This window comes from Hemitrygon akajei, chromosome 8 (assembly GCF_048418815.1).
Source record: "Hemitrygon akajei chromosome 8, sHemAka1.3, whole genome shotgun sequence".
NCBI classification, from domain to species: domain Eukaryota; kingdom Metazoa; phylum Chordata; class Chondrichthyes; order Myliobatiformes; family Dasyatidae; genus Hemitrygon; species Hemitrygon akajei.
Window position 1 is genome coordinate 120,706,258 of NC_133131.1, and position 22,123 is coordinate 120,728,380.

Here is a 22,123-nt window from a genome sequence, read left to right on the forward strand (position 1 = left end):
AAGGCGGCTGGACCGGATGGAGTTTCCCCACGATTACTGAGGGCCTGTGCGACTGAGCTGGGAGAACCACTACAGTGCATCTTCAACATGAGCCTGGAGCAGAGAAGAGTACCCAGACAGTGGAAAACATCCTGTATTGTCCCGGTACCGAAGAAACCACAACCAAAGGAGTTGAATGACTTCAGACCTGTTGCCTTGACGTCGCACGTGATGAAGACCATGGAGCGGCTGATAATACAGAATCTGAGGCCACAAACCAGGCACGCCCAGGATCCTCTTCAGTTTGCGTATAAGGAGAAGGTGGGAGTGGAGGATGCTATCACGTATTTGCTGCACAAATCACTCTCTCACCTAGAGGGAGTCAGTTGTGCTGTGAGGATTACATTCCTTGACTTCTCTAGTGCCTTTAACACCATCCAGCCCAAGATCTTAAGGCACAAACTAACGGAGATGGGAGTAGACTCTCACATGGTGGATTGGATAGTGGACTACTTGACAGATAGACCTCAGTATGTGCGGTTGGGAGACTGTAGGTCTGACACGGTGGTCAGCAGCACAGGGGCACCGCAGGGAACCGTACTCTCTCCGGTCCTGTTCACCCTGTACACATCAGACTTCCAATATAACTCAGAGTCCTGCCATGTGCAGAAGTTCGCTGATGACATGGCCATAGTGGGGTGTGTCAGGAATGGACAGGAGGAGGAGTATAGGAAACTGATACAGGACTTTGTGATATGGTGCAACTCAAACTACCTGCGTCTCAATATCACCAAGACCAAGGAGATGGTGGTGGACTTTAGGAGATCTAGGCCTCATATGGAGCCAGTGATCATTAATGGAGAATGTGTGGAGCAGGTTAAGACCTACAAGTATCTGGGAGTACAGTTAGACGAGAAGCTAGACTGGACTGCCAACACAGATGCCTTGTGCAGGAAGGCACAGAGTTGACTGTACTTCCTTAGAAGGTTGGCGTCATTCAATGTCTGTAGTGACATGCTGAAGATGTTCTATAGGTCAGTTGTGGAGAGCGCCCTCTTCTTTGTGGTGGCGTGTTGGGGAGGAAGCATTAAGAAGAGGGACGCCTCACGTCTTAATAAGCTGGTAAGGAAGGCGGGCTCTGTCGTGGGCAAAGTACTGGAGAGTTTAACATCGGTAGCTGAGCGAAGGGCGCTGAGTAGGCTACGGTCAATTATGGATAACTCTGAACATCCTCTACATAGCACCATCCAGAGACAGAGAAGCAGTTTCAGCGACAGGTTACTATCGATGCAATGCTCCTCAGACAGGACGAAGAGGTCAATACTCCCCAATGCCATTAGGCTTTACAATTCTACCGCCAGGACTTAAGAACTTTTTAAAGCTATTATTAATGCTTTTTGAGATGGTGATTTAGAGGCATATCATATATTTTTTTACTGAGTTAAGTATTGTATGTAATTAGTTTTGCTACAACAAGTGTATGGGACATTGGAAAAAAGTTGAATTTCCCCATGGGGATGAATAAAGTATCTATCTATCTATCTATCTATCTATCTATTTTTGTCATTGCCTGTCATTTAAGGTCCCCTAATATTCTTTCCAAACAATTCTGGCAGATTTCAAGAGCTATCCATCTGTTTTCATGTCCTTAATTGAGTAGTCTCTTTGTTGTACTGTTTTTGGTTTCATTGACTAAAAAAAATTTAAATATCACTTATAATTCAGAACTCTGGGTAATATTCATTCTTTTAAACTCTTACCTCTGAGGTACAGTCATCAGCTGTTGTTGATACTTCACTCTCTGCCTGAAAAACAAACATAAAAACACTTGATATTTTACTCAAGTAAAATACTATACATGAGTAACATAATGGCAAGTGGGTAAAAATTTATGGAACTAACCTATACGTTGTACTAACACCACACTTCTGGCATCAGGCTGGAAGACTGCAAATGTCACTCCACCCTTCAAAATGGGAGAGGGGCAAAATATAGGAAATTATAGGCCAGTTAGTCTGAATTCAGTGATCAGGAATATGTTGGAAGTCAATTGCTAAGGATGAGGTCTCAGGCTACATGATAAAATAGTCAGTATGGTTTCCTTAAGGGAAAACCTTGCCTGACAAATCCACTGGAATTCTTTGAGGAAATAAAAAGCAGGATAGACAAAGGAGAATTGGTGGATGTTGTGTACTTGGATTTTCAGAAGGGTTTTGAAAAGCTGCGTTGCGAAGCTGCTTAACAAGATAAGAGCCCATGGTATTACAGGAAAGAGACTAGCAGGGATAGAAGATTGGCTGACTAATAGGAGGCAAAGACTGGAAATAAAGGGGGCCTTTTCTGGTTGGCTGCCAGTGACTAGTGGCATTTTGAGGAGTCAGTGTTAGGACCACTTCTTTTGACATTATATGTCAACAATTTGGATGACAGAATCGATGGCTTTGTTGCCAAGTTTGCAGCCAATATGAAGATAGGTGGAGGGGCAGGTAGTTTAGAGAGGGAACAGAAGAGCTCACACAGATTAGGAGAATGGACGAAATAGTGGCAGATGGAATACAGTGCCAGGTAGTGTGTGGTTATTCACTTTGGTAGAAGGAACCAAAGCTTAGACTATTTTCTAAGTGGGCAGAAAATTCAAAAATATAAGGTGCAAAGAGACTTGGAAGTCATCATGCAGGATTCCCCAAAAGGTTGACTTGCAAGTTGAGTCGGTGGTGAGGAAGACAAAGGCGATATTAGCATTCATTGTGAGAGGACCGGAATATAAAAGCAAGGATGAAATGCTGAGGTACTGATGAGACCTCACGTGCAGTACTGTGAGCAGATTTGAGCCCCTTATCTTCAAAGGATGTGCTATCATTGGAGAACATTCAGAGGAGATTCACAAGAATGATTACAGGAAGGTAAGAGTTATAATATGAGGAGTGTTTGATGGCTCAGGGACTGTATTCAATGGAATTCGGAAGAATGAGAGTGGATCTCATCGAAACCTAACAAATGTTGAAAGGCCTAGACAAAGTGGGTGGGGAGGATGTTTCCTAGAGTGGGTGAGTCTAGGACCAGAGGGCACATTCTCAGAAAAGAGGGCTGTCCATTTAGAATGGAGATGAAGAGGAATTTCTTTAGCCAATCTGTGGCAAATCTGTGGAATTCATTATATTTAAAGCGGTAGTTATAGTGGTAATTAAAGGTCATATTTAAAGCGGTAGTTGTTAGGTTCTTGATTACTCAAAGCGTGAAAGGTTATGGGGAGAAGGAAGGAGAATGGGGTTGAGAAGGAAAATGGATCAGCCAAAACGAAATGGCTGAGCAGACTTAACGGGCCAAATGGTCCAATTCGGCTCCTATGTCTTGTGGTTTTATGGTCTAAAACTAGGTGGACAGCTGAGTGTGTATAGGAGGAGAACACGGCGGGGGGGGGGGGGGGGGGTGTGGGTTACCTGAAAATGGAAAATTCACTGATTCAATCTTTATACCATATTTGACATATACTGGGAACTTTCGCTCCTCTACAGAAGTCCTAATGCAGGATCAAAACCCATAAAACATAGGACTAGGATTAGGCCATCTGGCCCATTGAGTCTGCTCCACCATTCAATTGTGGCTGATCCTTTTTTTTCTATCTCCTCCTCAACCCCAGTTCCCCACCTTCTCCCCGCAACCTTTGATGCCGTGTCCAATCAAGAACCTATCAATCTCTGCTTTAAATACACCCAACGATCTGGCCTCCACAGCTGCATGTGACAACATACACCACAAATTCACCACCCTTTGGCTAAAGAAATTTCTCCGCATCTCTGTTTTGAAAGGGTGCCCCCTCTATCCTGAGGCTATGCCCTTTTGTCCTTATCTCTCCCACCATGAGAAACATCCTTTCCACATCTGCTCTGTCTAGGCCTTTCAACATTCGAAAGGTTTCAATGAGATCCTGCCCCCCGCCCATCCTTCTGAATTCCAGCAAGTACAGATCCAGAGCCATCAAACGTTCCTCATATGATAACCCTCTCATTCCTGGAATCATCCTTGTGAACCTCCTCTGGAACCTCTCCAAAACATCAATTAGTGATAATCATTTTAAACGCCCACATCTGTGTGTTGTTTTTTTAGCAATCAATTGTATTGATCGAATTTCATTTAAGTGCAATGAATGCAATTATAATCAAAGTGGGAATCTGACCTTGGTTGGAATAGACCAATAGAAAAAAGTTCTTAAGCTTTGAAAAGAGAAATCTCAAAGTCACTTTGAAAATATTTGAGAGGAATACAAACCGAACCTAGACCAATACATTGATGTAAACAGAAACTCACTAAGTTAAAGAAAAATTTGTATCAGAATGTTTTTTCTTTACAATGAAAATATTCAATGACTGGAAATATCACCAACAAAAATGATTAAATGAAAGACATCATATTCCTGAGCCCTGAGACTGTTATTTGGAAAGACAGTGTAAATTGATTTTCTGGTAGAGTATCAGATATACCAATTTGTCCTGAGTGCATACATTAACTGCTTGAATAATCCATTTACCATGACAACCAGAAAGAAAGGGCAAAATAAAATCCCCTTAAATAAACATTAAAAATTACCAAGCTGCAATTATCATCTCATGATTTAGATCAGTGATAAATGGCAGCCACTTCCTGCTAATTTGACATTTGACCTCTTAATGAGATTATAGTGTATCAGTAGTATTCAATACGTAACACTTAGCAGATTTTGAAATAGTCTACATTATCCTGATTCATAATCAGGCTTAATATCACTGGCATATGTCATGAAATTTGTTGTTTTGCGGCAACAGTGCAATGCTATATATATATATTTTTTTTTAATCTATAAATTATTATAATAAATATATGCATACATTTTGGCTCAATTAACTTAGCCAAAGTAGGGTTGCCGCTGTTTAACTGAGTAATATATTATGTATTTAAATTAAATATAGAACAATTTAAAACACCATCAATATTGCTGCAGTACTATAAAACTGAGTATTAGTTCCTAATAGTCACTGATGGAGGAATTCATCCAGTCTCCACTGCATGTTCTTCTAATTGACCGTAAATGAACAAAATCAACGCAGACTCCTAGTGCAGTTAATGGACTGTCTTCACCGCCTTCCTGCATGAAGTAGTGCCAAAATCACTGCTTTTTAATTCGGTGTTGGTTGGCCCAAACGAATAACATAAGCATATGCAACTGATGCTAAGAAAGTTAATTTAAGATGGAAGTAAGTTCTGTGGCACAGTGGGTAGTGGTGCTGTCTTACAGCTGAAAAGACCCTGGGTTGATTCCAACCTCAGCTGCTGTCCATGTGAAGCTTGTACGTTCACCCAGACAGCCATACAAGATTCCTTCCAAAGTACAAAGATGGGCTGGTTAGTTAATGGGCTAATAGTTTTGCTATTAGGAAGTCAGCACAGACACAAAGGACTCAATGCCTTTCTTGGGGCAGCATAATAGCACTAGTAGAACTATTGCCATCTAGCTCCATATAACCTTGTCCTCTGAAAATCCGACTTCTTCCCCTACATCCAAGAAATGGGACAACTCAATTGCCTATTCTAAAGTATACAGGCGAGTGGTAGAATCCAAGGGGGAGTTGAAGATTTTGAGATCAAACAATAACTTATATAATAACTTTGAAAAGGCTATTCACACATTGTCTTTGCCTGTTTCCTGGACAAAAAAAATGTAATAAATTAGGCTGATATATAAAATTCAGTTTTGCCCATTCCAACTTTTACAAACGTTATGAAGCCAAGGACAAGGAAGAAACAGAAAAATTGCAACAAATATTTTAATCAATGCATACTTTAAGAAGCACCTACACCCACAGACGTTCTTTTTGATTATACACTGCAGGAATTTGTTCAAAATTCCACAGAAAGCATAGAAACAAATAATGGCAAAAAAAAAAATTTGCAACCAAAAATAATAGAATCTTCACTGGCGGGCCCTATAGCACATTAATTCAAGCCCAAATGAACCACTTCACACAACACTGCACTACATCTAATTAGGTTTTTTCTCAGAATAGGAAATTACGCCTACAAAGAGGTCCTCCTAAGGTTGTACTGAAAGCAGAATGAACTTGAATAATCTTTACTCTATTTAATTCACGCATCATCTAATCTAACCAGTGTTGCCTTAGAAATATTAAATAAGGAGATGTCAAATTATTCAAAGAAAACTAAACTAAGGGTAGCCATGAACAGCTAAAGATGGAATAAATTTTCAGAATAACAGCTTAGAAACATAGCCAAAACTAAATAACTAATATTTAAAATTCTTTTAAATTTTGTGCACTAAAACAAAGTAATGGGCTGTAATTTTCAAATTGGGGCAAGGGAGAATACAAAGCATTAATACCCAATAGCAATTTAGAAGGCAAAGAGGAATATTAAAGTATCATTAAACATAAATGAAAATAATTTTTCATCCACATAAAAAATTGACAGGATGGAAATAGGGCCATTAATTAATGATCGTGTTAAAATCGCAGGCAGCAGTAGAAAAATGGCAGCAATAGTAAATGATTGTTTTGCTTAGTGTTTGTGAAGTAGGCAATGATTAAAATGATACAATTCTCTTTAACACACAGATGAGTAATCCTGAGTCATATTGTGCTCAATTCAGCCCACTGACTTTGTATTTCTTCACCCATCCTACTCTACCCACATTATTACTTATATTGTACAGATGCAGCGATCCAGTCATGCTATGTCTCTCAATCCTAGAGTCACATTACATGGTGCACTGAGGTGTTAGTGCCCACTAAATCTCAACTGATATACAACTGAAGATCCATGCTTGAAACAAGCTGGCAACCTCTGCCAGGACACGAACTAGGAGATGGAACCACATTTCCCATTAGAGGTCTCCAATATTCAGAAGTATCCAATTACTGATAAAATTCCAATAATTTAAAACAAATATTATAAAAATGCATGAAAATATTAATAAACACACTAGAGGTGCTTATATACATACATAGTAATCTGTTATTAAAAGATGCAGTATTCGACAACTGACAGATGCCAAATATAATAACTGTATTTTAAAAAGGAGGCATACACAAAGCCCAGTCAGCTTAATATCAGTGATGCAAAAAACAATAGTATCCCTCTTTAAGAAGAAAAAGAAATAAAATATTCTAAGGACTTTGAAAAGTCTGCCTAATCACTACCAGTGAATTATATGATGAGACAGCATATGGTAGAAAAGGATACTGACAGCATATGTATCTTTCCAACACACTTTCAATTTTTGTGCTATATGGATTGACAAGATCAATGCACATGGTATCAGATGAAAGAATAAAAATGTAAACAAGAGGGGCTCAGAAGGTTGAAAGTGGGGCTACACAACCATTAGTATTAGTACTGAACTACTATTATTCAGAGTTTACCATAAAGATCGAGGATCAATAACATAAATTCTAAGTTTCTAGTTGACACTAAATTGGAAAGAATAATTGACTAGAAAAAAATACAGGATAGCATGCATATGCTGAATGATTCTGGTAAATCTACTAAGTGGAGTATAATGTGGAAATATATGAAATTGTCTACTGACAGGAATTTTTTAAAATTTATATTATCTAATGAGTGAGTGACTGCAGAGCTCTGAGATGTAATGAGATCTGTGTTCTAGCTGCCTTATTGCATGACTTGCAAACAGATCGAAAAAGCAATTCATAAGAGTATTTAGAATACAATATTACCATTTACTACTGGGGGCTGGAGTACCAAATTGATGCACCAGTTATATAGACATTGGTGAGACCACATCTGCAGTACACACTGTGTGCAGTCTCCTCATTTATGGAAAAGTGTTAATATACGTATATCAGAGAATGCTTTAAGTCAGAAAATGCAGCATTCAACAGGCCTTTCAGAACATCTTGTGCAGAAGAATTTGCAGTACTGTGTGAAGAGGCTACTCTGCATCAAAGAGCAGACAGAGAGTTGGAATAAACAGGTTCCCCCCCCCCCTCCCAAGGTAGTATCCCTCAATTATTTACTTTTTACAATAAACTTACTTTAATCTAGCACATTTATGACTTTATTGGTGCTGGACTGGCAAGATTTGCTGAACTTTCAGATGCAAGACCAAAAAAAACCCTTAATTCTTTTTTTTAATGTTACAGAGCATAATTACTTTCTAAGTGGTCCCAGTGAGTTTCAAGAGAGTACAGGAAACAATGCCCTGCTGAGTTTTGAGGGTGTGTGGGAAATTGAACAACAAATCAAACCAGGACCTGGTAAGTTCAAAGGAAGCACAAGAAACAACACCTGGTGAACACGAAGCCAAGTCACAGCCATTTCTATTCCAAATAGAACACAGAACAGTACAGCAAAGGAACAGACCCATTGGCCCACAATGTCATGCCAAACCAATTAAATTAATCAAATGGCGAACTAATCTCTTCTGCCTATGCAATGTCCACATACTTCCATATTCCTCACATTCATGTGTCTATCTAAATGTCTCTTAAAAGTCTCTGATGTTTCCGTCTCTACCACTACCTCAGGCAGTGCATTCCAGGCACCTACCACCCTGTGTAAAAAAAAATTGCCCCTCACCTCTCCTTGAAATCAACCCCTCTTACCTTAAATGCCTGCTGTCTGGTATCAGACATTGTCTAATGTCTAACTAGACAATTAGACATAAAAGATATTGTCTGTCTACTCTATCTATTCCTCTCATAATCTTACAAATCTCCATCAAATCTCCTTTCAGCTTCTGCCACTCCAGAGACAACAATCCATGTTTGTCCATTATAGCACATACCCTCCAATCCAGGCAATATCCTGGTAAATCTGCAAGTGAAGAAATTGAGGATCTAATTGCATTAGGCGGTATTGAGATTAAGGTCTTGAAGCTTATTGAATACGGTAGTTATGGGAGGGGGGGAGGATTGTATTGAATGCTGAGCTGTATTTGATAAAGAATATCTGATCTATGCATCTTTGCTGTCCTGATGATCCAGGGTTGAGTGAAGAGCCAATGAAAGAGCATCTGCTGTACCAATTGACAAATTAGAGCGGATCCAAGTCACTTCTCAGGCAGGAGTTGGTATGTTTCATCAACAATCTCTCAAAACACTTCATCACTGTGGATGTGCAGAAGTGGTTCCCAACCTTTTCTATGCCCCACACCCCTAGGAAATGTTTGATTAACGTTCGCACCCCCTACAAAAGTAATATCACATTTGAAGATGAAGAAGTCTAATTTCTAATTTTTGAACCACAAATTGAACCACTTACAATACTGTGGGTGAACAAATTGAACTTAAAAAAAATAAGCTTTTAACTCAGTGCATAAAATGCAAATATAAATTGAGCAATTAGATTCTAATTTATTCAGAAAAAATTGTAAACAGTCAAAATCAATCCCAACTGTGAACATAAAATTCAATGACTTCTTTGCTCCTGCTTCTCATTCATTATTTTGTCAAAACATGGAACTTTCTTGCTGACTGCGATCCGCAGGTCTGCCTGTGAATTCAAATGATTCCTAGATTTTGTCTTGATTGACAAAAAAGAACTGAATCCAGATTCACACAATTATGTTGTTGCAAATGGAATGAGGACATGGAGTGCTTTTCCACCAAGTTTTGGGAACATATCCAGTGCTGCACACCAAAACTCCTCCAAAGTCTTGCTTTCAAATTGCATTTCAAGAGCTCGATTTGTCCACAAATCAATAAGATCTTCCTTCAGCTCTTCATCATCTGACATCTTCTCCAAATTGCAGGAATATGGAATATTCAACTTTTCACAAGCCTTCAATATGTTTATCCCTTTTCCTTGAAGAGAAACACTTAGATCATTCATACGAGTGAAAATGTCAGCTAAGTAAGCCAGCATTTGGGTAAATTCCTGTGATTCCATTGCCCCAACCAGATCACATTCACACTCCTCCAGAAAAACTTTGATTTCTTCCCGCAGTTCAAAGAAGCAGGTTAAAGCTTGTCCTCGTGACAACCAACGGACTTCTGTGTGGAAAAACAAAACTGAATGCTCACTTCCCAGATCCTCACAAAATGATTTGAAGATGCGATGGTTCAAAGCACACCCCCGATCCAGTTGATGATCTTCACACAATTATCAAGGACTTTCTTCAAATTTGGAGGCAATGTTTTTGATGCCAAAGCATGCCAATGAAGAAAACAATGGGTAACTTGCAAGTCTGGAATCTCCTTTTTCATCAATGCAGAAAAGCCAGATTTATTTCCAAGCATTGCAGGTACCCCGTCAGTGCACACAGAACCAATGACTTTGATATCTAAATCATGTTTGGCAAAGAAGTCTTTCACCAGCTGCATCACATCCTTTGCAGTTGGGTTTGTTTTCAGATCTTTACAAAACAGGAGATCTTCCTTCACAGCACCATCATTGACATACCTCACTAATGTGATGAGTTGACTACAGCTGGAGACATCAGTTGACTCATCCAACTGAACAGAGATTTTAAGAGGACTAGCTCTGTCATTTGAGTTGACTTGGTCCAAAATATCTTCACTCAAATCACTGATTCGGTTGTGAATGACATTATTTGATAGGGACACCTGTTCAAATTTTTTTCTTGCTTCTTTGCCCAGGATAATTGTTGTCATTTCCAGTGCACATGGCTTGATGAGATCTTCTGCAATTGTATGGGGCTTCTTGGATTTGGCCACTTTCTATGCCACTTGGTATGAAGCAAGAAGTAGTGGTTTTTCAACAGAAACGAAACCTAATTTTGGAAGAGTTCCTTGTGAACCAAAATAAGCTCTTTTGATTTTCAATGACCCAACATCATGTCCTTCAACATCAGCTCCGCAATTCTTGTTCTTGAAGTGCTGCTGAAGCTTGGATGGCTTCAGATTTGAGTTGGAAAACTCAACGCTACAAAGAATGCACTGGGGTTTTTGCAAGCTATCATTTCCTGTTGTGCAAGTGAAACCAAAGCACACATAGTCATCATTCCATTTCCTCCTTTTTGACATGATGAAGGGTTAATGACGGGTTAAGGGTAAAGAGAAAAATATGAGCTAATATGAGAAAAACTATCTGACTAAGTCAAACAGACATACCTATAGCAAAGTATCGCAAGAAATACGCTTTTGAATATTGTATTACGATATTATCTGCGGTTACGCCAAGATAAATCGTCAGGTGGAAATGCTAGGAGGACACAATGCGACTTATTAGGCCACTCTTTACTGAATTTACACACCTGTTTCCGATGATTACCGGAGATATGAACTCCCATCACACGATTCAAAGTCCTCGGTGCTAAACATGATACCTCAACTAACACAATTCAAAATTATTGATGATTCAAGAAAAAAAACCTTTGAAATTCAAAAACTTCTCTAATGCATTGAGACAAATACGAATGAATGACTTCAGCTGCTTTTTATCAAAATGCGGCTTTAAAAAATTTTATAATTGAATTATTTACCTACTGTCTGCGGGTTTGGTTTTAACGCGAAGTCGTTACTCGATGGTTGATTCGGGATGTATAAAGATTTTGGCATTATGAGATGATTTTTAACTCTGAGATGTAACCTTCTAGCTAACACTGATGAGAACTCTGAGGTGTAACTCCCAGGTAACACTGATGAGACTCCTCAACGCTGACTCGGACAGCGGGAGACTGGAGTGTGCTTGGGACAAACGTTACTACCACTTCTCAAGGCACACTGGCAGCTGGCTGAGTGATGACTCGTGACTCGTCACTCAAGGACACAAGCCACTCTTTGTTGCACCCCCTGAGGGTGTGGGCACCCCAGGTTGGGAACCCCTGATGTACAGGAAGCGCTACTGGACGACAGTCATTGAAGGAGCTTACCATGCTTTTCTCAGGCATTGGGATGATAAACGGGTTTAGCTACGTGAAAGAGCGTGACAAATTGAACAATGTGAAGAATGTGATCTTATCTTTGGCAGGTGAAATAGAAAAGTAAATAATTTTAAATAGCTGAGGAACTGGAAAATGTTGGTATTCATAAGAACCTGGGCGTTCTTGCATATAAATCACAAAGCCAATAAGAAAATGCTAAAGCAAGTTAGGAAAGCAAATGGTTTATTAAAAGTTATTAAAGGGAGATTGGAATAACAAAGCAAAGAAGCTGCTGTCTGCCGAGTCCAGTACATGAAATTGTTAAGTAACACATGGTAAATGAACTATTAATTTTTCCAAATGTTTTATAATCTAAACAGTAAATTTACATGTGAATTCTTCCTATAGAATGGAAGGCCTCTTATATTCTATAGGAAGAATTTCTAACAGTTGCCACAAAACAATTCTGAAAAGGGAAAGTTGATGTCAACTAATACCAAAGACAGAAAAGGTCTCCAGATGTACATCAATAAAACTTTTACTTGTCTGAATTAAAATAAGTTGCATGGTTCTTAAGGTGAGAAGATTTGCAGATGCTGGAAATCCAAGCATGGTTCTTACCTCAATAGTATACATCTGATCCTGTCTGATCACATCACCACTGTGCAAAGTCCTTCTAATGATGAAATCTGCACCATCACTTGCTGGTCCTCTCACTGAATGAGCATCACCACCTTGCAAGTTCTGCTTAGATGTGACACGTGGCAGCTGTTCCTCTCCTCTGCTGGCTACTTTCTTCTTCTTTTGTTTCTTTACTGGATTCTGGGTGTCAGTTTGAGCTTTCCGTTGCCGGAATTGGGCAAGCTGCAAAATATAAAGTTTGATCAATGTCTTACATCAGCAGAAAGTAACTGGTAATGACTATTTTAGACCGTTGCAACATTTTTGCCAATAGAATTGGAAACAATTGAATTACGGCAGTGAATCCTCATTATCCAATTGACCTTTATCCAAAAACTATAAATTTATGGTTTTATTGTTTAAGCTGTTGGCCCAATCTACAACATATAAATAGCCTACATGGCCTAAATCATCTATACTGTTAAATTTATCGTAGCAATATACTTGTTGTGTAAGACTTCTGGACCACTAAAAGGTTAAGGGGTTTAACTTTTTTTTAAACAATAATTTGATTTTATATTTTCATTGGGAATTTGAGGCAATATTTTATAAAACTTAAAAAGACCGTAAGATAGGAGCAGAATTAGGCCATCAAATCTGCTCCCCATTTCATCATGGCTGATCCATTTTCCCTCTCAGCTTCAACCTTCTGCCTTTTCCCCATATCCCTTCATGCCCTGACCAATCAAGAATCTATCAATTTCTGCTTTAAATATACCGTAGATAAAGACTTGGCCTCTACAGCTGCCTGTGGCAATGAATTCCACAGATTCACCACTTTCTGGCTTGAGAAATTCCTTCTCATCTCCGTTCTAAAAGGACACCCCTCTATACTGAGGCTGTGTCCTCTGGTCTTGAACTCCCCCACCATAGGAAACACCCTCTCCACATCCACTCTATCAAGGTCTTTCACCATTTGATAGGTTTCAATGAGGTCACCCCTCATTCTTCTGAATTCCAGTGAGCAGAGGCCCAGAGCCATCAAACACTTTTCACATGAGAAGCCTTTCAATCCCAGAATCATTTTCATGAACTTCTTTTGCACCCTCTCCAATGCCAACATAATTTGAGAAAATAAACAGTTTAAGAAAGCTGGAATGCCAGAACTAGACAAATGTCATTATCAGTACCACTTACAACAAATAAAGCTGTTAATTTACACTACTCTGTTTTTTGTTTACTGTTTTTGTACAAATACAAAAATGGCATTACACAGATGAGGAGACAGTTATATAGGTCTACATGTGTATGTCAAATTAGCCATCCATGAGATACTTGTATTCTATCACAAACTGCAATGTCATGGCTGGGTGTATCCTTCTCTCCACCAGAACCATCAAAACAAAGAGAGCAATCTAGGTTTCATGATAAGTGCACAGCATACTAGAAGCAGCATCAGGCATATGGTGTCAGCCTGTTAGCACTACATAGAATCACAATTAATCTAACAACAGAAGCAGCATGCTATTGACAAAACTAAGCAATCTTATGAATAATTATTGGTTAATTGGCCACCACCATTTGTGACTGGATGAGACAGGTTCAGTGATCCTGCATATCTCATCGTGAATGAGCCAAAAGTCACACACCAAAGAAATAGGCCCTTCGGCCCAACTCATTATGCCAATTGCATCCCAGCAAATTTGTCCCAGCTGAACCAGTGATGTCACTTTCAGCAAATCATGCGCTTGTACTCCCAGCTCCATCTGTTCTATATTCCTCAGGGCCCACTGGATAAGTCCTACCTCACCCATTCACTGGATAAGTCCTACCTCATCCGTTCACCAGATGCGTCCTACCTCACCCGTTCACCGGATGCGTCCTACCTCACCCGTTCACTGGATACGCCCTCCTTCATCCATTCACTGGCTAAGTCCTACCTCATTCATTCACTGGATAAGTTCTACCACTATGCAATACCTCTTGTTTATCTAGATTAAAAGCTTTTTGCCAATCCTTAGCCCACATACCCAGCTGATCAAGATCTTCTTGCAATGCTTTTTCCATAACCTTCTTGTAGTATTGTGGTCCTCAAGTTGAGTATGATACTCTTCTAAACCTTTTTATGCCATGGACCCCTACAATTAACCAAGGGGTCTGTGGACCACAGGTTAGAAACCCCTGACCTAACAGATTGCTCTTAATGAAGAATGCCTGTGCACGATTATGTTTAATGTTGGGAGGGTAATGCATGAGCAGCCACAACACAGACCCTGACAGATCAGAGGCAGGGTCCAGTGGCACAGAATGCAAGACAACTGGGACCCTTCAATGCTGCAGCCTTCCTCTGCCTTCACTGACATTGTGATGTGTCATCATCTTCTGCCAACTCCACTGTTGAGGTCTTAGTTGGATCGCTCTTTGTCTGGAACACCTCCATTGACCTTACCACCATCGGTGACCCTACCAGGAGCTAAACTCTAGATAGGATCACTCCTGATCTCAGGAAGTCTCAAGCCTCTCCTCGATGACAAGGTGATGATCCTTGGAGAAGTCATAATGTTCTATGCTATCTACAACACCCACTTATTTTAGTATCATCTGCAAACTTACTGACTATAACTTGTATATTAACATCCAATAATGGTGAGTAATTAAACAACTAATGAGTAGAAGAGGTTTCAAGTACATTCCTATCATCAATGCCACAAGAGTTCATGCAAAAGTGATGGCACTTGCAATTACCACGTCAGAAATTCAAATTAATAATTCATTTTGGTCTCCTTCTATCAGAGAAGCTCGCTTTCAGCTGATGCTATTCATATTCCCTGTGACATCAAGGAAAAGCTAAGCCAACTTTATATAGACAAGGCTACTGGTCCAGACAACACCATGGCTGCAAATACTGACAACTGATTACTTCTCGAGCAAAGTTATTCCAGTATAGTCAAAGTGAAAATGAGGAAAAGCTGCTGAAGCCTGTCCTGCCTAGCAAACAGATATGACAAATCTGACTTGGTATTCTCTCTCATCCATTTGATTCTATTCTCAATTAATGGAATCATAAAGGAGGTGCCTTGAATACTATTATGAAGGACTCATTTAACCTGTGCCCAGGGCCAAGTTTAGGTTTCACGAGGACCTGACTTAAAACCTCACTAAAGCCTTGGTACATGTGTATACAGAGCAGCTACATTTCAGCAGAAGCAAGAGTGATTGCCTTGATATTTTATTTATTTGCTTAGATGCAGCACAGAATAGGCCCACCCAGTCCAGAAACCACGCCACTCAGCAATTCCCCAATTCAATCCCAGACTAATCACGGGAAATTTATAATGACCAACTAACCTACCAACTGGTACACCTTTGGACTGTGGGAGGAAACCAGGGCACCTGGAAGAAACCCATATGGTTACGGGGAGAATGTACAAAGACCTTGCAGGCAGCGGCTGGAATTGAACCTGCATCGCCTGTACTATAACGCTTTGTTCTAACCACTAAGCTTTGCTCTTCTTCATCAAGAGCCTTCCTTTCACAAGATCTGAAGTGATTATGCTCACGACTGTGCTGTGTTCATTTTGATTCACACCTCCACAGACAATGAAGCTGCCAATACCTGCATAATTCTACCAAAATGTGGCATCAATATTATATGTTAAAGTCACAGAGTACCTCTGTCCACCATCAAGTATCTAGCAATGCTAACCTAATTTACCTGCACTCGATCATCCATAGCTGCCACTCAAAGAAAAATAATCCCAACCTTTACTGTCTCTTTCTCATTGCTGTCTGTCTTATGAACTGATCATTAACACCCTGCCATCCTCCTCAAATATTAGCTGTTAACTTAAATGCCAGGCAATTTTCAATTCCAAAAGGGAATCTAAAGATTTAAAGATTAGTTTTATCTGGCACAGATACATCAAAACGTATAGTGAATTGCATCAACGACCGGCACTGTCCGAGAATGTACCGGAGGCAAGTGTCGCCGTGCTTTGACGTCAATGTAGCATACATACAACTTTCCTTTACTAACCAGTATTCCTCTGGAATGTGGGAGGAACCCAGAGCACCTGCAGGAAACATACAGTCACGAGCAGCACATACAGTCAGCGAAGGGTATTGAACCTCGATTGCCGGCACTATAAAGAATTACGCTAGCTGCTACATAATCAACGCCAACACCACACCACTCACCCTTGATACTGCGACATTGCTAATTCTTGACATTCAACATTGCCCTTAATATGGAAACACAAAAAGGCTGCAGGTGCTGTCATCAAGAGCAAAGAAAATTAAATTGCTGGAGGAACTTAGTGGGCTAGGCAAGCATCGGAGGAGGCAGATGATAGACAAACTTTGATCATCCCAGTGGTAGGAAAGTTACTGGAGATAATTCTGAGGAACAGGGCCTATAAGCACTTCGATAGAGTAGGACTGATAACAGATAGTAGGAGTTTATTTATGGGAAAGCATAACTCACAAATCCTTTTTTAAAGTGGTGACCAAAAGGATTGATGAGGATTGTCCACTATCAGTATCCTGAGGCAGGATCACTGTAATAAGAAGATTAATAAACACTGTGGCCACAAAAACAAATTAGAGGTTTGATACTCTGTACTGACTGCCTGGTGCAGTGATGATGCAAGATGGCACCAGCCGCCAATGGTGACGTGCTGTGGAGAGCTCATAAAACTAATAGTTACTCTAGTAGATATACTACTTCTTCTGAACTGTGATTGCTGCAGTCTGCAGGCTGTAATGTCCCTTTTAAGATGTAGTTTTGAACTGACTACTAAAAATGAGCTAGTGCTTTTGCAATCTCCTGGGGGATTCAGCAAACTAGACTGTCAAGAGAGCAGCAATGGCCAGGGCAGCCATTGCTGGGGGTGGATGCTGCATCCAGACTGAACGGCAGAAGACGAACCCATGGCAGGCTCCAATATTCCATGCCGATTAAAGCGCTGAGCAAGATTAAATCGTCAAGGACAAGAGTTGAACACAAACAGGTCACCGTCTGCCTGCATATGACAGGCCTCCCTCTCTTCTCACTATTACCGTTGGGCAAAAGAGCCGGAGTCTTGGGACCCTTACTGGCGAGTTTCAGGAGCAGTTGTTGCCCTGCGGCTATCTGGCTCCTGGACAGGCTTCACTCGCCTGAGCAGTGAACGGGCTCCACAACTGTGGACTCATTTTCAGGGACTCTGCGGTTCATCTTCCATGCATTCTTGTTTACCTTCCACAGCCCCCCATTATTTGTGCAATGTGATCAAAGCGTCAAGGCCAAGGGCGAAAGACAGACCAGTGTTTGGCTCACTACTTCACGAAGTTCACTCGGCTCAGCGATGAACTGACTCCGGGGCTGTGGCCTGCAATCATCACACTCCCTTCAGCACTGAACTGACTCCGGGGCTGTGGCCTGCAATCATCACACTCCCTTCAGCACTGAACTGACTCCGGGGCTGTGGCCTGCAATCATCACACTCCCTTCAGCACTGAACTGACTCCGGGGCTGTGGCCTGCAATCATCACACTCCCTTCAGCACTGAACTGACTCCGGGGCTGTGGCCTGCAATCATCACACTCTTCAGCACTGAACTGACTCCGGGGATGTGGCCTGCAATCATCACACTCTTCAGCACTGAACTGACTCCGGGGCTGTGGCCTGCAATCATCACACTCCCTTCAGCACTGAACTGACTCCGGGGCTGTGGCCTGCAATCATCACACTCCCTTCAGCACTGAACTGACTCTGGGGCTGTGGCCTGCAATCATCACACTCCCTTCAGCACTGAACTGACTCTGGGGCTGTGGCCTGGAAGCATCACACTCCCTTCAGCACTGAACTGACTCTGTGGCTGTGGCCTGCAATCATCACACTCCCTTCAGCACTGAACTGACTCTGGGGCTGTGGCCTGCAATCATCACACTCCCTTCAGCACTGAACTGACTCTGGGGCTGTGGCCTGCAATCATCACACTCCCTTCAGCACTGAACTGACTCTGGGGCTGTGGCCTGCAATCATCACACTCCCTTCAGCACTGAACTGACTCGGGGGCTGTGGCCTGCAATCATCACACTCCCTTCAGCACTGAACTGACTCTGGGGCTGTGGCCTGGAAGCATCACACTCCCTTCAGCACTGATCTGACTCTGGGGCTGTGGCCTGCAATCATCACACTCCCTTCAGCACTGAACTGACTCTGGGGCTGTGGCCTGCAATCATCACACTCCCTTCAGCACTGAACTGACTCTGGGGCTGTGGCCTGCAATCATCACACTCCCTTCAGCACTGAACTGACTCGGGGGCTGTGGCCTGCAATCATCACACTCCCTTCAGCACTGAACTGACTCGGGGGCTGTGGCCTGCAATCATCACACTCCCTTCAGCACTGAACTGACTCTGGGGCTGTGGCCTGCAATCATCACACTCCCTTCAGCACTGAACTGACTCTGGGGCTGTGGCCTGGAAGCATCACACTCCCTTCAGCACTGAACTGACTCTGTGGCTGTGGCCTGCAATCATCACACTCCCTTCAGCACTGAACTGACTCTGGGGCTGTGGCCTGCAATCATCACACTCCCTTCAGCACTGAACTGACTCTGGGGCTGTGGCCTGCAATCATCACACTCCCTTCAGCACTGAACTGACTCGGGGGCTGTGGCCTGCAATCATCACACTCCCTTCAGCACTGAACTGACTCTGGGGCTGTGGCCTGGAAGCATCACACTCCCTTCAGCACTGAACTGACTCTGGGGCTGTGGCCTGCAATCAGCACACTCCCTTCAGCACTGAACTGACTCCGGGGCTGTGGCCTGCAATCATCACACTCCCTTCAGCACTGAACTGACTCTGGGGCTGTGGCCTGCAATCATCACACTCCCTTCAGCACTGAACTGACTCGGGGGCTGTGGCCTGCAATCATCACACTCCCTTCAGCACTGAACTGACTCCGGGGCTGTGGCCTGCAATCATCACACTCTTCAGCACTGAACTGACTCCGGGGCTGTGGCCTGCAATCATCACACTCCCTTCAGCACTGAACTGACTCTGGGGCTGTGGCCTGGAAGCATCACACTCCCTTCAGCACTGAACTGACTCTGGGGCTGTGGCCTGCAATCATCACACTCCCTTCAGCACTGAACTGACTCTGGGGCTGTGGCCTGCAATCATCACACTCCCTTCAGCACTGAACTGACTCCGGGGCTGTGGCCTGGAAGCATCACACTCCCTTCAGCACTGAACTGACTCTGGGGCTGTGGCCTGCAATCATCACACTCCCTTCAGCACTGAACTGACTCTGGGGCTGTGGACTCTGCAGTTTACCTTTTTAATTGTGTGCACAATTTGTTCTTTTTTCCCTCACACAAAGCGAAGCATGTTTGACAGTCTTTGTTGTGTATGTTATTTTAATGGGTTCTATTGCGTTTCTTTGTTTTCTGGCTGCCTGCAAGAAAACAAATCTCAGGGTTGCATACTTGCATATTCTCGATCAAGTCACTGAGGAGCCGAGCTTGGTCCAAATCCTGAAGCAGCCTCCGCAACAGCACAATGAATGTATTTTCATCTCTTAGACAACATTAGTTTAAACAAGGTGTCTTACAAACACTTTTTACAAGGGCTGTTAGGGAAAGTATTGCCAGTGATGACCAGATTGCCATTGACAAATTAAAAGTAAAAATCCTCAGGACATCACCCTGACTCTAATGCCCAGCCACTGTTTCATCAATGACTGCAGAAAGTCAAGACAACTCCCTACTCACTACCTTGTCAATAGCAAAGATAGTTAAACAACAAATATCTTAAATAGTAAAAGAACCTGTACTTACATCTTTTTATTTGTATGTTACAGTTTCTGTTTATATTTAAATTATGATTTTTCTCTCCAGGGACCAGTTTTCAAGTTATCTTTTCACCACACAGAAAAACATACGTTTCAACCTGACAATCAGTCAAGAAGATGTAGAATGTTGCTTTCATAACAAATAGTTACATTTTACAAATAATTCATTAGCTTTGAAGTTAGGTAGAACAGCCAGTAAATGCAAAATACTATACAAAAGAACAAGTTAATCTATCCTTACAAATATGATGTCGCCACAAACCTAATTCTCACAAATTTAATATACCCGGGAAATTACCGGTAAGTCTTGCTGTGATGCATGTTGCATTCAAAACTATGATCGATGGTACGAAGTACTTAAATCTAGCAGATTTTACTGTGCAGGGAAATGAAGTTCTCGCTATTCAGAGATAATCGCACCGCGTGAAAAAGGATGCTAATAACTACCCTAGATGGCCAACCACTTTGCAGACATTGTAGCTAAAATGCTACTTAGTTGAGCCAGACCACTATCTTCATCAGCATCATGAAACTCTAAATCTACAAGCATGTAACAAACTGCACACTCAGACGTTTTTCAGAACTCGGCAACCTTGTTACACTCAAGTAGCTTTGCCTTCAACTCACACAATATACGTTATCTTTCTTGTATGTACTTCCAGACGTTAGGATGTAGGACACTAGCTGTCACTCGCAGTGCAATGCGGATAACAAAGCAATCTTTGTTTCAAAGAGGCTGCAATTAAACAAAAGCCCTAATTACTCTACATTGCCTGTTTAATGTTCACTAAACAGTTTCGTCTTATACCAGATGTCTTCATATCCATTCCAAGGCGATGACTTCCACACCGAGATAGAACAAAGGCCCAAATCTTGATCTGCAACCACTTGTCATCCCACTTACACACACTAAAAAACACAGCAGTATTAGAGGCCTACGAGTCGCTTACAGCTTGCTAAAGCCTGCAGGGCTGATGACAAAGCTCGGGGACAGAGCAGCGCGTCCCTGAGCTGTACCTGGGGGGCAGACCGCTGGGCTGGCTACTTCAAACAGGCAGCAACAAGCGAGCGCCCGGCTGGCTGTTACGCCTTAATGCTGCCTCTCCTCCCGTCTTTACTGCGCCCTCCCGGGCCTCGGGGGCTCTTACCTTGGCTTTGCCCGCTTCCAGCTTCTTCTGCCGCTCCTCGTCTTCCATGGCTGCCGACAGAGAAGCAAAGCTCAATCAGTGACACGTTAGCAGCGCCGGCCGCTGCCGCCGCCGCCGCCTCCCGCTCTGCGCATGTCAGGCAGCCCGTAACTTCCACAATACTGTACTCCACGGCCCCCTGCCAGCTCGTCCGAGCAGCGCGGCGACAGCGTTACTCCGGTTAACCGAGAAGGAAGGTGGCAGTAAGCAAAGCCAGTCCAGATGAGGTGGCGTACGGGATACCTGCCTTTAATAAAGGAGCAAAGAGATTATGGTATAGCGGCTGTATAAAACATTGGTCAGACCACGGCTGGAGTGTAGTACACTCCTGGTCGCCGCACTGTGGGTAGGATGTGATTGTACTGGAGAGAGTGCAGAGGTGGTGTTCCCTGGGATTGAGCCTTTCAGCTAAAGGGAGGTTATTTTTCTTTGAGCAGAGGAGGTAAGGGAGGAATCTGGTGGAGTGTCAAAATCATGAGGGACATAGGGCATTTGGTGAAAAACTTCCTCCCTAAATAGAAGAGCTACAGCCCGAGGACATAGGTTTAATGTAAGGATTTAAAAAGCAAACACGAGGAAATCTGCAGATGCTGGAAATTCAAGCAACATACACAAAATGCTGGTGGAACTGACGAAGGGTCTCAGCCCGAAACGTCG

General features: G+C 42.2%; 1 protein-coding gene across 4 annotated transcripts in view; it reads right to left on the reverse strand.

The window, feature by feature from the left end:
• The window catches only part of akap9 (A kinase (PRKA) anchor protein 9), a 206,028-nt gene extending 184,441 nt beyond the window's left edge, over positions 1–21,587 (reverse strand). For all 4 annotated transcript variants that reach the window (XM_073054488.1, XM_073054489.1, XM_073054487.1 and 1 more), the window contains exons 1-3: positions 21,428–21,587; positions 12,437–12,679; positions 1,740–1,784 (exon numbers count right to left, since the gene is read on the reverse strand). In XM_073054488.1, the coding sequence (XP_072910589.1) occupies positions 1,740–1,784; positions 12,437–12,679; positions 21,428–21,475 (336 nt within the window). In that variant the 5' untranslated portion in view covers positions 21,476–21,587. The remainder of the gene's footprint in view (positions 1–1,739; positions 1,785–12,436; positions 12,680–21,427) is intronic.
• Positions 21,588–22,123: the final 536 nt, after the last annotated feature.